This window comes from Trachurus japonicus, chromosome 7, assembly GCF_045865225.1.
Source record: "Trachurus japonicus isolate A0001 chromosome 7, Traja_1.0".
In the NCBI taxonomy this organism is placed as follows: Eukaryota; Metazoa; Chordata; class Actinopteri; order Carangiformes; family Carangidae; genus Trachurus; species Trachurus japonicus.
The window spans coordinates 6,471,472-6,486,438 of NC_140913.1; the positions used below are offsets into that span (position 1 = coordinate 6,471,472).

General features: G+C 43.8%; 1 protein-coding gene across 1 annotated transcript; it reads left to right on the plus strand.

Annotated features, from left to right (window-relative positions):
- Nucleotides 1-3,750, plus strand: LOC146984089 (galactose-specific lectin nattectin-like). Its single transcript, XM_085783067.1, has 7 exons — nucleotides 1-83; nucleotides 215-282; nucleotides 1,114-1,144; nucleotides 1,429-1,514; nucleotides 2,618-2,752; nucleotides 2,819-2,942; nucleotides 3,620-3,750. The coding sequence occupies exons 2-7, from the start codon at nucleotides 217-219 to the stop codon at nucleotides 3,709-3,711; spliced, it is 534 nt and encodes a 177-aa protein (XP_085639193.1). The 5' UTR covers nucleotides 1-83; nucleotides 215-216; the 3' UTR covers nucleotides 3,712-3,750.
- The last annotated feature ends 11,217 nt before the right edge of the window (nucleotides 3,751-14,967 follow it).

Sequence of the window (14,967 nt, forward strand, 5' to 3'; positions counted from 1 at the left end):
AGGTATAAAAGGAATAGGACAGGATGGATATCCACCTCTCAACAACCTGCCTGTTCCTCCTCCTGTGTCAGATACCTCTACAGGTAAGTTTATCTATCAACTGAAATCCATAATAATAAATAGATTGTTCTCTTAAATCATTCAGGCTTACAATCACTGAGGTCACTTCATTGCTGAAAGACTACACAGTCAGCTTGTTTTGTTGTCTTTCCAGAGATGGCGTCACATTTTCAGGTGGTCTTCCTCCTCTGTTTCACTGGTGGACTGTTGTTTGAAGGAACTGTGAGTAAAACTCTCTGATCCCCAGTTACAATGAAAACAAACAGTGCTAAAGAACATGACTCTGGCTTTACTTCCAGACAGTTGCATGTGTGGTAAACAGTGAGGTGAGAAAATCACTCACAGAATTAAAAATTTTGAGTTTGATGTAACTTTTGAGTTTCTTCAACAAATGCCAAATACATGTCTATGGACACAATGAAGACATCAGGTCTCTGAGTAGCTAGACCATGGCCTCCCTCAAATTAATACATGGAATGTATGTGGTCACACTTTTACTTGAGCTCTAATTACTTTTGCATTGGTTTAATGTAGTGAAATCATAATGTGGCAAAGTATAATACCTGAATCAAAGGAGCTGTTTGCCATACCAGGAGCTGCACCATACCATCCATCATCATTGTGTCATAAACGTCTAGTAGGCTACTTCTACCAAACAGGCATGGGCCCTTAGTCTCTACAAAGAGACTAAGGGCCCATGCCTGTTTGGTCCAGACTCCAGAAAATAATTTAAATTATCATATTTCTCTGAAAATGGAAAGCAAACAATTGACAAATGATGATGATTTCCATTTCCATATTTCCGTTAGCCCTAGATTAATGGTGCCTGAATGCAACAGTAGAATTGCACAACTGCTCATCTCCATGAACCAGCTCCTAAACCAGATTCATTCAATTAGGTTAAAAATGACAACACACTGAGAAAAGCACTAAAACTGTTCTTGTTGCTTTTCCTGGAGAAATGCTCACCAGTTAAACAGACATCATATTAGTCTCAGCCCATTACAGAGGGACTGCTGACACTGATAATCAATCTGCTCTCTATGTTCTCAGATGTCCACCTCCAGTCAAGTCAATGTACCAGGTTTGTAGCTGCTTTTTCACTAGAGGTCTTTGGGTGGATTTACACCTCTGTGATTATCTGTGAAATATTTACCATAAATAGACATTTACAGCAGTTACTCCCAGCCATGTAAAGTGGACTAGAGGCTGAGTCCAAGTGCACTGGGACAAGTAACTACATGTAGCCTATCACTGTACTTTACAGGTGCTCTGTCAACCATTAATGAGAGTTGTTAGCTTTTCTCTACCTAAATGAGATTTATTTTCGATTCACCATAATTATCTAACTATGTAACTGTGTTACAGTTCCTGGCTGTCCTCCTGGTTGGACTGTGTTTGGCTCTCGCTGTTTCATGTACCAAGCCGATGTCAAGGATGCAGCTGATGCAGAGGTAACGTTATTAGAACAATATGATCACACAGCGCCTCTGTTGTGGTTTTAAAACGGTTGATGTCATGACGACTACAATGTCAGTGGGCTTTCTGGTTTACACCATGAAGCACTTTGTGAAGAGTTTTCTTTAGGATGTTGTTTGTTTTGTACCCGGCACCAGATCTAGGGTTACACAATGTAAGCAAGTAAGCACTGTTACCATGACAGCTTGAAGGATGTACTCAACAGCATATTATAGGAATTAGAATTTCATATAATATAATATTATGTAATAATTATAAGTTCTTGTAATACATCCATGCTCCACAGAGACAGAGCTAGTACCCAGCTCTGCTTGTGCAATAGCGCCATCTACTGACATAAATGTGTATTTCTTCAATACAGAACAATGTGTAGTGTTGTGTGTCTGTGTACTATGTTAGAATGGTTCAAGTATTTCAGGGGTGCTGTTTACAGTGAGAAACCATGCGCAGCATTTTCCAACCCACTACAGTATCATTGTTTTCTGCTGGTTTAAGCAGGGTTCTTACGGATCCTTAAAAAGTCTTAAAAGGCATTGAATTCATTAATCTAAAAACAAGGCCTTAATTGGCATTAAAATGTCTTAAATCAATTTTTCAAAGGTCTTAAAAATGTTAACATTTGGTAAGTGGGATTTTATAGTTGTAATTAGTCTCAAATCTCAAAAGAATTGGTAACATTCTGACATAGAGAAGTTAGTGGTGGCCGTCAACGCTAAATTTCTCACCGCCACCAGCTCCCGAGTCATTGTTTTTTTTTTTTTCCAGACTTTTTATGCATTTATTTTGAAAGGACAGCTGGAAAGAGACAATCCAATGTTCATGTAGCAGTCACTTTACCTTGGATCACATAGGAAAGTGGGTAAAATTGTCCCTAACCCTATGTAATTGATGTGGTGTTTTTTTTCTGCATTTGTGTTTATTATGAAGTCGGTCTTAAATTTCATTTCAAGTGGCTTTAAAAAAGTCTTTAAAAGTCTTAACTTGGCTTAAGCTGTAGGAACCCTGTTAAGGCGATGCCTGTGTTTTTGCTGTTTAGACCCAGGTTGTATTTCTCTCATTTCATTATCTTGGTCATCAGGTCACCTGCATCAGTCTTGGTGGGAACTTAGCCTCCATCCACAGCGCTGAGGAACACAAGTTTGTCAGGGACCTGATTCGGGAAAAGAGTGGCTCTGATACACGTTCCTGGATTGGAGGCCATGACAGCATGAAGGTGAGACATTTAAACACAGGATCTGATGTGCCCTGTGCTTATGGTAACCTGTGCTTTCTCTTCCAGGAGTCCACATGGATGTGGACTGATGGCTCAAAGTTTGACTACACAGACTGGAGCAGAGGGCAACCTGACAACAAACTACATTCAGATCAACGTTCAGAGCAGTGTTTGGAGACTAATTATCTTGGTATTTATGTTTTTATGACCTTTTACTGGTGATTTGTGTTCTCTGAATGGGACTTGATTTCTGGAGCCTTGTAACAATGGACAGATCATAATTTAACATGTTTTAAGAACAACCAGTATGTTCATACAGAGTCAGATAATGACTGCTGGCTCTGCCCTGTTCAGAGATCAGTCATGTTTGATGTCCAGGTGGATGCCAACAGGTATCTGCAAGTGTGCACCACCTGAGTCTGATGTTGTCCCTGTGTCAGCATGGGTTCTCTCCAGGTTCAGTCCAAACACATGATGCACATTAGATTGACTGTTGGTCCACACCTCTCTCTCTCTGCTCTGTGTGGTGACCTGACCAGGATGAACCCTGTCCTCAGCCTATGTTAGCTGGGATTGGCTCCAGCCCCACCCGACCCTGTACATATGGGCTGATTGAACACACCAGACCCTTTGTCAACAGCTCTTCATGCATCTCCATGACAGCATAGCAAATGAATCCTAGGAAAATGCATCAATAAGTTCAATATGATCCATCTTTTGCTAACAGATACTTTAAAAAGAAAATTAATGATTTAAACTTGGATGTCCTAATGTCTGAGTGCATGTTTGGGAACATGTGTGCAGGAACTGTGCATGTCTCTTACATATTAGAAATATTTACTGTAAATAAACTCTCTCTTCTTACAGGTCCGCAATGGAATGATATGCCATGCTCCGATACAAGACCTTTCGTCTGTGCCAAACATTTGGCCCTGACAGTGTACTTCAGTACTAACTGATTATCACATCAGACTTCAGTGACTGCAGTGTGAACTCACACACACACAATGTCTTCTGAATTTATGATCAAACTAATCACAGCACAGTCTGTGTTCAGTAATTTTGTCAGGGGACATGAGGGATATAAAATCAATCTATAACTACAGGCAGGTCAGAGATCTTGTCCTCTTTCTTCCCTTCATTTCATTGGTTCTTGTTCTTTGTCCCTCAGTGGTGGTGGAGTGTTGGATTTTGATCCTTCAGTATAAACTGTATTTCTGCTGAATCCAACAACTTTTGAAATAAACAGAGCATGAAGCAGTAGTCATGTCCATTTACTGTCACTGCATACACTTTGATACAAACAGGGAAGTGAAAACAACACAGAACTGAGCATGAACGGAGGAGAGAAAAAAATAGATACAATTATTAGCTTTATACATCCAGCTCCACTTAGGTTGGCACAGTGAGACACACACACAGTAATATAAAAAATAATCAGTGAGACACACGCACAGTAATATAAAATATAATAATTAAATAAAATGGCTGATAATATCATTAACTGAATGATAATTGAACTCGAAAGGGACATTATCGATTATAAAAGGAAAGTGGCCAAATGGGAAGATACCATCAAAGAAAAAGAAGAAACAATCAAACACAAAGAATGGGAAATCGTTTCTTTAAGGAAAGGAAAGGCCGCTGTTGTGGAAGAGATGCTGAACGATAAAAAGAAAATCGCTCTTTTAACTTAGATGAAGAAGCTTATAGAGGCAGAACGTGAGGAGCTCCAACAGGAAGTCGAAGACCTTACTTCGTTTTTAGCAGAAACAAGGAAACAATTAGGTAACACCAAGCGTGTGAATGGACTCCTAAAGAAAGAACTTCAAAAACATAGGGACTACGCACGGTCCATTCAGCCTGAACGTGAACATATGAGGGATGACGTGTCTAAACATAAGACACTTCTGCTTCGTGTGAGGGAGGACGTACAGTCGTGTATGATTGATGTTGAAAACCCCACAAAACTAAGGCAAAGAGTGTTTGACCTGCAAAAACACATCATAGAAGAGGATGAAAGGACAACATAGAACAGGGGCATGTGCCAAAAGGCTGTTGAACACCATAAGGAAAAACAGCAGCAAGCCGCTGAGTGTTGTAGGAAGAGCAGAGTCAGTCAGAGCCGCGAGAGGTTTCACTTAGAGGGGCAGCTGAATAAGGCTCACAAGAATGTGTCGTCGGTGAAAAATCATTAGGCTCCATCAAATTAGTCAACCAATACATTGTGACAGAGCACAAGTTGAGACAAGAGCTCAAAGATGTGAAAGGAAAGCTTCATAAGGCTGTTTTGATGGACTATCTCAACTAAAGTGTTCTCCTGCTGGGGTGTGAAGATAACTGTCCTCCAACCCCAGTTGGCAGTCTTGCAATTCTACAAAAAGTGAATGCGCAGGTAACATTCTTAATATATATACTATATATATACAGTATATATATGTGACAGTTGACGAGTCCTGTCACTATGCCTCCAGTTGATCATGCGCCCTGGCGACCTTGCCAAGGGAATGTCCCTTTGGCCGAATGGTTAGCGCGCATGACTATTACCCGGGAGTCTGGGGTTTGAGGCCTGCCCGGGCCCTCTTCACCTTGCCACATTCTGGTGTTGTTGGCTGGATCCATGTAGCACTAGGGGTGGGTCCATGGATTCCTAATGTGTGGCAGCCTGCGCGGAAGCACGAGGACGTGCTTGTGAAAAGAGGGGGAGAGATGTGACAGTTGACGGGTCCTGTCTGTCACTATGCCTCCAGCTGATCATGCGCCCTTACTTGGCCAAGGGGATGTCCCTTTGACCGAATGGTTAGCGCGCATAACTATTACCCGGGGGTCTGGGGTTCGAAGCCCGCCCGGGCCCTCTTCACCTTGCCACATATATGTACACACACATACAGTAACTTTCAATGACTTTCAAAAACAGTAATAGGCTACAGTAAAGTAGACTGTATCTGTTTGTAAGAACGGCCACAATCACTGCTGGATGATACAACAAAAAGAAGAAGACTTAGGCAGGGTTGTTGAGTGTCACAGATAGCTCTTTTATTGTCACATCTTGTAACAGCCAGAGTATAACAGTGCACTACCCGTTAATGCCACACGGTGGCGCCTCCTTTTGTTTGGTCACTTGGTATCACCTTTCTCCTCTAGTCGACTTCCTTGATTTCAGTAATGTGGACGCTGGTGAAGGCTGCAGGCCACAAACTACTTTGTCCTCCGTTTATTGTTTTGCTGAGGGTAATAGTTTATGCTGTGAGACCTGGCTTGTATGGTCTGTATCTGTGAATAAATGTACAGTGCGGAAATCCTTCCACTTCGTCTCCGGCCTCTCAACTTTATTTCGTGCTGGAGCTGAGCTATTAGCATCCGTGGCTAAGCTTCTCGCCAACCCCACATTACAATCTTCAACTCATGGCAAGTTTTCTCCACATCAACCAGCAACAACCAACAATAATGGCACCTAGCTAGTGTCTAGCCAATTGAATGAGGAAGAATCCATTTACATTCTTCTGACACACGTTTCTCTTTTATAGTTATCCATCCATCCATCCATCCATCCATCCATCCATCCATCCATCCATCCATCCATCCATTCTCTTCCGCTTCATCCGTAGTCGGGCCCCGGGGGCAGCAGTCGGAGAAGGGATCCCCAGATTTCCCTCTCCCTGGACACTTCCTCCAGCTCTTCCGGGGGGACCCCAAGGCGTTCCCAGGCCGGCCGAGTGACATAGTCACTCCAGTGTGCCCTAAACACCTCCCAAGGGAGGCGTCCAGGGGGCATCTGATACAGATGCCCGAGCCACCTCAGCTGGCTCCTCTCAATGTGGAGGAGCAGCGGCTCTACTCCGAGCTCCTCCCGGGTGACAGAGCTCCTCACCCTATCTCTAAGGGAGCGCCCCGCCACCCTGCGGAGGAAACTCATTCCGGCCACTTGTATCCGGGATCCCGTTCTTTCGGTCATGACCCAGAGTTCATGACAAAACCGTCTGCAGCTTGTGCAGAACGCAGCAGCCCGGCTCCTAACTGGGACAAAGAAACGCGAGCATATAACACCGGTGCTCTCCTCCCTTCACTGGCTCCCGGTTAAGCTCAGGATTGATTTTAAGATTCTTTTATTTGTTTTTAAGTCTATGAATGGACTGGCCCCAGAATACTTATCCAACCTTATTAATGTACATCGATCCCCCAGAGCCCTGAGGTCATCCGACCAGTTGGTTCTGGACGTTCCCCGATCGTTCCTTAAAACCAAAGGCGATCGAGCCTTTGCAGTTGCAGCTCCCACACTGTGGAACTCTCTGCCACTTTCTGTGCGGTCTGCAACGAGCCTCGCTACTTTCAAAACGCACCTTAAGACCTACTTGTTTACTCTGGCCTTTGGCTGAATTAAGTCACTGTATTTTGGATTTATACTGTATTACTGTTCTCATGTGTATTGCTTATTTGTTCATTTATCATACTGCTTTGCTTGTATTGCTCATTGTATTGCTGACTTTTATCCTGTAAAGCACTTTGGCTGGCCTTCGGCCTTTAAATGTGCTATATAAATAAAGCTGACATTGACATTGACATTGACATGACCATAGGTGAGGGTCGGAACGTAGATCGACCGGTAAATCGAGAGCTTCGCCTTTCGGCTCAGCTCCTTCTTCACCACGATGGGCCGCATTACTGCGGCCGCTGCCTCGATCCGCCTGTCAATCTCGCATTCCATCCTTCCCTCATTCGTGAACAAGACCCCAAGATACTTAAACTCCTGCACCTGAGGCAGGAACTCTCCCCCGACCTGGAGGGTGCAAACCACTTTTTTTCTGGTCGAGAACCATGGCCTCGGAGGTCAAGAGGTCAGTGACAACTGATTCTCATCCCAGCTGCTTCACACTCGGCTACAAACCACCCCAGTGCATGCTGAAGGTCCTGGCTCGAGGGAGCCAACAAGACAACATCATCCGCAAAAAGCAGAGATTAAATCAGGTGGCTCCCGAACCGTACCCCCTCCGGCCCTTGACTGCGCCTAGAAATTCTGTCCATAAAAATAATGAACAGAACCAGTGACAAAGGGCAGCCCTGCCGGAGTCCAACACGCACCGGGAACAGGTCTGACCTATTGCCGGCCATGCGAACCAAGCTCCTGCTCCGGTCATACAGGGACCGTACAGCCCTCAGCAGACGGCCTCCGACCCCATACTCCCGGAGCACCTCCCACAGGATGCCACGTGGGACATGGTCGAAAGCCTTCTCCAAGTCCACAAAACATATGTGGGCTGGTTGGTTGAGCAAACTCCCATGCATCCTCAAGCACCCTGCGGAGGGTATCCACTAGAGATGCGCGGTTTGCGGACACAACCGCGGAGTCCGCGGATAAACCGCGGGTCGGGCGGGTGACATGACGAAAAAATATATTTTAATTAGATTCGGGCGGGTGGCGGTTGAACCAATTAGGAAAAATATATACATAGTTAGCTAAATATTGTTACCCACATACGAAAAACGAGCAGCACTCTTTGAAACAGTCAAATTTTCATCAGGCACTGCAGTAATTGCCCACTGGTGTCTGTGCATGAGAGATGGCAACACCTTATTCATTTTGTGAGGAACGCACTCCTGATCTGAGGGCATTGGCAACAGTCAACACTTTCTTCATGGAAATGACAATACAGTGGAAACAGCTTATAGTGATCACGGATAGGCTATAGTAGCCTAATCAAACGCTTTATATGGATCTCAAAAGGCTAGGGACGGAATCATTTCTATACAAATGCTGTTTAAATAATTCGCTATAGTGATGAAGAAATACGCTTATAGTGTTCAGTTTTGGTCATTTTATGGATGAAAGCATGCGCAAAAACAATTTCAAAACTACGTGCATCATATTCATTTTATTTTCGGCGGTGTCCCTTTGACGTGCACTGCTGCAGCAGCCTGCACATGTCGCTGCGCTGTGTTGTGTTGTTGTGCTGTGTGAGTCACCTGGCTGGCTGAGCCACATGGCTGTCAGTGCGGCGCAACTCATCATCACTGGCTGTTTGTGTTGTCTGTCAAAACGTGGATGAATGAAACCTGAAACCTATCGACTTTATATCGACCGCGGACGTCAGGAATAGATTTTCGGCTTTTGGCTCGTTCCGTTCATCTCCGCATAGCGCTCTGTTCCCGTTATAGAGAAAGAGAGAAAGAGAGAGAGAGAGAGAGAGAGAGAGAGAGAGAGAGAGAGAGAGAGGGGCGCGCACTGCATGACAGCAGCGCGGCAGAAGTTAAACTCATACGGCCCGACCCCCCTCATCCATATTAGATATTGGCCTACAACAACGGGCGGATGGCGGGCGGGTGTGGTTTTGAAAAAACGTTGGTTCGGGTGGATGGCGGGTGGATGACGACTTTTGTGATGCGGTTGCGGATGAAATAATTGCCTATCCGCGCATCTCTGGTATCCACCTTATTCCTAGCCCCCATGATGCTTTTCGGGAATTATGGGCGCAGCTTCCAGTGCGAACCGGAAGTAGCGTTTGTTTACATGCTAACAGTACGCGCTAATCCACTTTCTGCGAGCGTTAGAGACATAAAACACCACCTTTTACAACTCAAACGAGACAATATCATAATACCGCTGCCTACTAATATTGTGAGGTGTGAGGACGACTTAAAAAAGTGGCCAAAGATAAAAAGATAACGTACAGTAGCATATTTAGCTACTTGTTAACTTGGTTGCTTCAGTTGTTGAGGCAACGAGCTATCTGCTAGCTCTGGAAAGTTGCCTCATATAAGTTGGAATAATTAGTGTGAATGCTGGAAGCATTCACACTATTGTTATTCGGTTCGGCCATTTTCTGCCTTTCTTCGGCATTTAACTAGTCCTTCATACTTTGTGCTATTTCAACAATTCAAATATCAAAATGTTCAGCCTTTTCGGGACAGGTGTGCTATGTCTTTTCTCTTTTCAACTATTCATACTTTTTGCAATATTCAACTATTTCTGATTTTTTTTTCCCCATAGAGAATGCATTGGAACAGTCTTGAAACTCTTCAAATCTTCTTACTTCTTTCAGCCTTTAAAGTGTCAACATACTTTCAGCTAGATACTTCATTCAAATTCTGAGCTGTAGACAAACTTTTTAAGTATTCCTCTATGACTCAGCTTATTGATATCTTCAACAGTTTCTGATATTTGGCCGCTTTAAAATCATTACGTTTTTTGACAAAATCCAGCTTTATAATGGGTGTGTGTTGCGTCCAACGAGCAGGGCTTAGAATGAGTGACATCATCGCTAGAGTGAGAGGGATCGAAAAAACATTCAGGATTTTTTCTGGATAAATTGCCAGCACGGCCACAAATTAAACTCTAGACACATGATTTCCTCACTGGTTTGTAGCCACACTTGTCGTGTCTCATTTGATATGCTCAAAACAGCAGACAGACTTACAGACTTGTCTCCGTGAGCCTAATTGTGCAGCTAGACCCGCTCCAGTGGCTCATCCACTTCAATATAAAAGTAGGAGCTGATTTTTTTAGAAAAACAGAAATGCCCCCCTTTTCTACCTTGCGACCCTGAGAAAAGTTTTTGCCCTACAAACATTTAATGCACATCAATGTGCTCAGGAAGGTCTCCTTGCCCCAGTAGTCATGGCCACATTCTGATAAGAGGTACGGTTCTCTTTTTCTGGGCTTTTTTCGGAAGCTGCTCCGAGCTCAAATCTCTCTGCTCTGCTCTGCTCTGTGTGCAGTTGGTCCAGCTGTAGCGGCCAGCTCGTTATCAACGTCTATAAATAGAACAGTGCAGGTGCAGCCTGGCCGCTCGTTAAGATGTTTTTAAACACAGGCCTACACACACACGATAAACCAGACTGACAGAGGATGTCCACGCACAAACACAGGCATCACACTCACACAGACAGACACACACAGACACTCACACACATGCGCACATGCACACATACACAAACAGACAAACACACAAACACAACACTGTTCCACACAGTAAAATGTAAGCAGTTAGTTGAGTCGCCATGGTAACTTCTGAGGGCAGGCTGCCAATCAATCAGATCATTAGGGAGAGAGGAGTTCTGTGGCTTTCTGCACATGTACACGCAGACAGAGAGACCGTCAGACTCACACACACACACACACACACACAGGTTTTCAGCTCACATTCATCAACCTCTCAATGATTTTATACTTTTGGTGTAAACATCTCCAACAATTTATATTTTTCTCATGAATTTAAGTTCAGACGTTTAGTCTTTCCAACTCTATTAATAGTAGTACAATTACAGATGGAGCCTGGGACATAGGATGCAGCTTTTAACATCTATCTATCTATCTATCTATCTATCTATCTATCTATCTATCTATCTATCTATCTATCTATCTATCTATCTATCTATCTATCTATCTATCTATCTATCTATAAACCCTTTGTCTCTTTTTTTCTCTCTTTTTCTTTCTTTCTTTTACTCCTTCATTTGTATTTTACATAACTTCTTTCTATCTTTCCCTCCCTATCCATCCATCTACCTCTTTCTATCTATCATCCCCCTCTCTCTTTTTCTTCTTTCTTTCTTTGTTTCTTTCTTTCACCCCATTTCTTTTACTTCTTTGTTTCTTTCTGTTTTTCTTTCTACTCCTTTTCTCTTTCTATGTTTCTACCCCATTTCTTTCTTTCTTTCTACTGCTCTCTGTATATCTCTCTCTTTCATTTATCCACCCCAATTTCTTTCCTTCTTTCTTACTACCCCTCTGTCTCTTTCATTCATTCTCTATTCTCTTTATGTTCTATTATTCTGTTTTTCTTACCTTTTTCTTTCTCTATCTACCCTTCTCTCTGTGTCTTCTTTCTTTCTGTCCTTTTGTTCTTTCTTTCTTTCTCCATCTACCCTTCCCATTTTCTTTCTTTCCTTCTGTCCTTTTCTTCTCTCTTTCTTTCTTCAGCTCATTCAGCATTGTTTCAACAATTTCTTCAGCTCATTCAGCATTGCTTTCAGCATTCACACCATTTCCATTCTTGGAAATGTTTTTTCTAGTTTTATTTTAAAACACATTCCTCTTTTATAAAGAAATGCATATGTGTGTGTGGAGGGGGGTCTCTCTCTCACTCACCTCTTTACTGTCTGCTCTCAGGGATTGTGTGTGTGTGTGTGTGTGTGTGTGGTGGTGGTGGGGGCGGAGTATTTTACTGTAGGTTCTCACCATGGATCTATTATAAGACCACACACAGACACATCCGAGTGTCCAACCAACAAAGTTGTAGTAAAAAAAATCCATTTAGTTTATTTTAATCATAAAGACCTATACTTTTGATACAGAGGGGTGTGTCAGTGTACACAACGTTTACACGGAATGAAACAGTAAACATAAAATTGCGTGTATCATTTAGGGATATAAAAACCCCTAAATGATACACGCAATTTTTTATACATATTTTTATACATATAGTCTTATAGATTCGGGGTCTAGATATTTATGTACCTACCGGTATGCAAATCAGCGGGTGACACCAAACAACGTCTGCCCAAGCAAGTCACAGCTTTTATTTCTCTCACACTCACACACACCAGTGTCCTGGAGAGATGCAGCCGCATCTGAGGGGACGATGGCGCGTGTGCGTGTGTGCGCATAGCGTGTGTTGCCCCTTCTCCACTACACAGTTACAGCTCAGCTCTACTCGACTTGGTTTAGGTTCTTTTAATCACAATCATATTTGTCATAAAGCGGGTTCGTCAGCACCGCGGAACAGCACCGGAGCTGATCGCTGTCTCTCTAATCAATGAGCATTTTCCACCGACTCTCTTTTTTCTCTCCTTTCGTCAGCTCCAAACTCACTCTTCTGCACCGCGATTACGAACCGCAGCGTGGTTTCAAGCACAGCTGTTATTTAACTCATGTGTCAGAATAACAATAATCTCGAGGGGGGGCTGTTACATTCATTACAATGCATTTCTCCTCTGTGATGGGCGGCGCGCCCCCTCACTCCCGTCACACACACACGCCCAGTGGCTGCCTCTCCCCCGGTTCAGCCCCGTCCACTTACCGGTCTCCTGCCCAGATTACGTTGTACGAGCGGACCTGTTGGTCTGACTCGTCCAACACAGTCCAGTCCTCCACCCGCAGTCCACCGAAAGCTGCAGACGGGTCAACCAAACAGCGCTACTCCCTCTCTTCACTTGAGCTGATTTTTTAATCAATACGCAATCTGCTTTGACCGTTAGGTTTATGCAAGTAAATTGTTTAACCTCTTTATGTAAAACTCTCCAGATATCTATCAAGTTGTTTTTGTTAACAAAATCTTCTAAAACTAAGATTTTTATGTTCACTTAATAGCTTTGAAGGCCATCTATCTGTGGCAAGGTGAAGAGGGCCCGGGCGGGGATTGAATCCACACAGCACATGATCAATTGGAGGCATAGTGACAGGACCACCACTGTCACATATCCATCCATTCATCAGGAGTTAAATTGAAATCACCCCCAACCACTATGTGATCTGTACGGAAATTTGCAAGAAATTTGGAGTTCTGTTATAACTACTGATATCTGATGCAACAGATTTCTATTTTTTTGATCGCTATTATATCCATAAATGTTGATCAAAATAATGAGGATATTGTCAATTTCCAAAACACAGGCTACCCAATGGCCATCTTTATCTGCTTTTTCACATAAAATCTTACCAGGACATCTATTGAAACATATGGCAGTTCCAGCCGAACGATTTGTCCCATGGCTGAAGAGGATTTTGTCTCCCCATTGTTGTGTCCAAAACTTCACATCAGATGAATCAGAATGAGTCTCTTGTAGAAACGTGCAGTGTGCTTGTTGACGTCATCCATTGGTTTGGGGGAGTCTGTTTTGTGCCGCTACGGGGTTTGAACCACGCCATGTTGGATTTGACTTGCCATATTTGGAGCGGTGCGTCGGTTAGCCGGCCGAGAACCCGCCCACTGGCCTCGAAGCAGCGGTCTCTGGACCTGTCACTCAACGTTTCCGCGCCCTAATTGGCCAGAATTTTAATCTAATAACAGTAAAACGGTAGAGTTAAAAAAAAATTCACCCCCCTCAGAGTGTGTGCGGGGGTAGAAACTATCGGTTGAGACCAAAAAAATGAAATGTACCAGGCTGTAAATAGGTTTTTTTAAGCTGTAAAGTCGGCTATTTTAACATGGGGCTCAACTGGAGTTGCTCCCTTCTGGAGCCAGCCCCCACAGGAAGCCGAGGGGATTGCAGTTTTTTGAACGCGGAAGTGAGCTGCACTTCTTAGACCGACAACTGCCCCCTTGTTCGAGACTCAAAAAGTTCCTATGTCTCGTTTCTAGACCCACCTACGGAGCAAATATTTTTGCTGCCGCTAGGGTGCGTTTATATTTCTAGGCTAGGACATTGGCTTATTTCTATAATATTGTCCATGTCCATTAGTAACAAAGCACTAAGTGTCAGTCTGTCTGGCGGCACGGTGGCACAGTGGTACACCTTAGCACTGTTGCCTCACAGCAAGAATCCCGGGCCGCCCAGGGCCTTTCTGTGTGGAGTTTGCATGTTCTCCCCGTGTCTGCGTGGGTTTCCTCCGGGTGCTCCGGTTTCCCCCACCACTAAAAACATCTCGGCTAGGTTAATCCTCCAGTCAGTGCCCCTGACCAAAGGCACTGGCTCATAATCTGGAGTTGGTCCCCGGGCGCTGCACCGCGGCTGCCCACTGCTCCTCAGGGATGGGTTAAATGCAGAGAAAGAATTTCACTGTACTAGCTGTATATGTGACTAATAAAGTACCTTTATTATTTTATTGTGTGAATTGTATTTCCATATATTTCCAGTGTGTTTTAGTGATGAAATTCACTAGGCTACTAGAGAGGTGGTTTTAGAGGTGGTAACGAGCATTTTTTATACCTGTGCTACAACCTTTCCAGCCTGTGCCACAAAATTATCACCCTCTGTATGTAGCACCAGTGCTATGTGCTCAAAAAGTTAACATACAGCCCTGTAGGCTATAGCCTACTCCCATGTAATTTTTTTGCTGCAAAATATGACTGAAGGCATGCGTGGTAGTTGGCATGTGTCGACACGCCCCTATGAGTTAACTGCTAGTATTACAGTAATCAAAGTTATTGTTATTGGTTAAAGGTGAAACGGTTAATCGTGTGCGTCCCTATTGGCCACAGAAAAATTGGAGGGGGGGGGGGGGGGGTGGGGGGGGGGGGGGGGGTCACACCATCCATTATCATTGTGTCATAAACGTC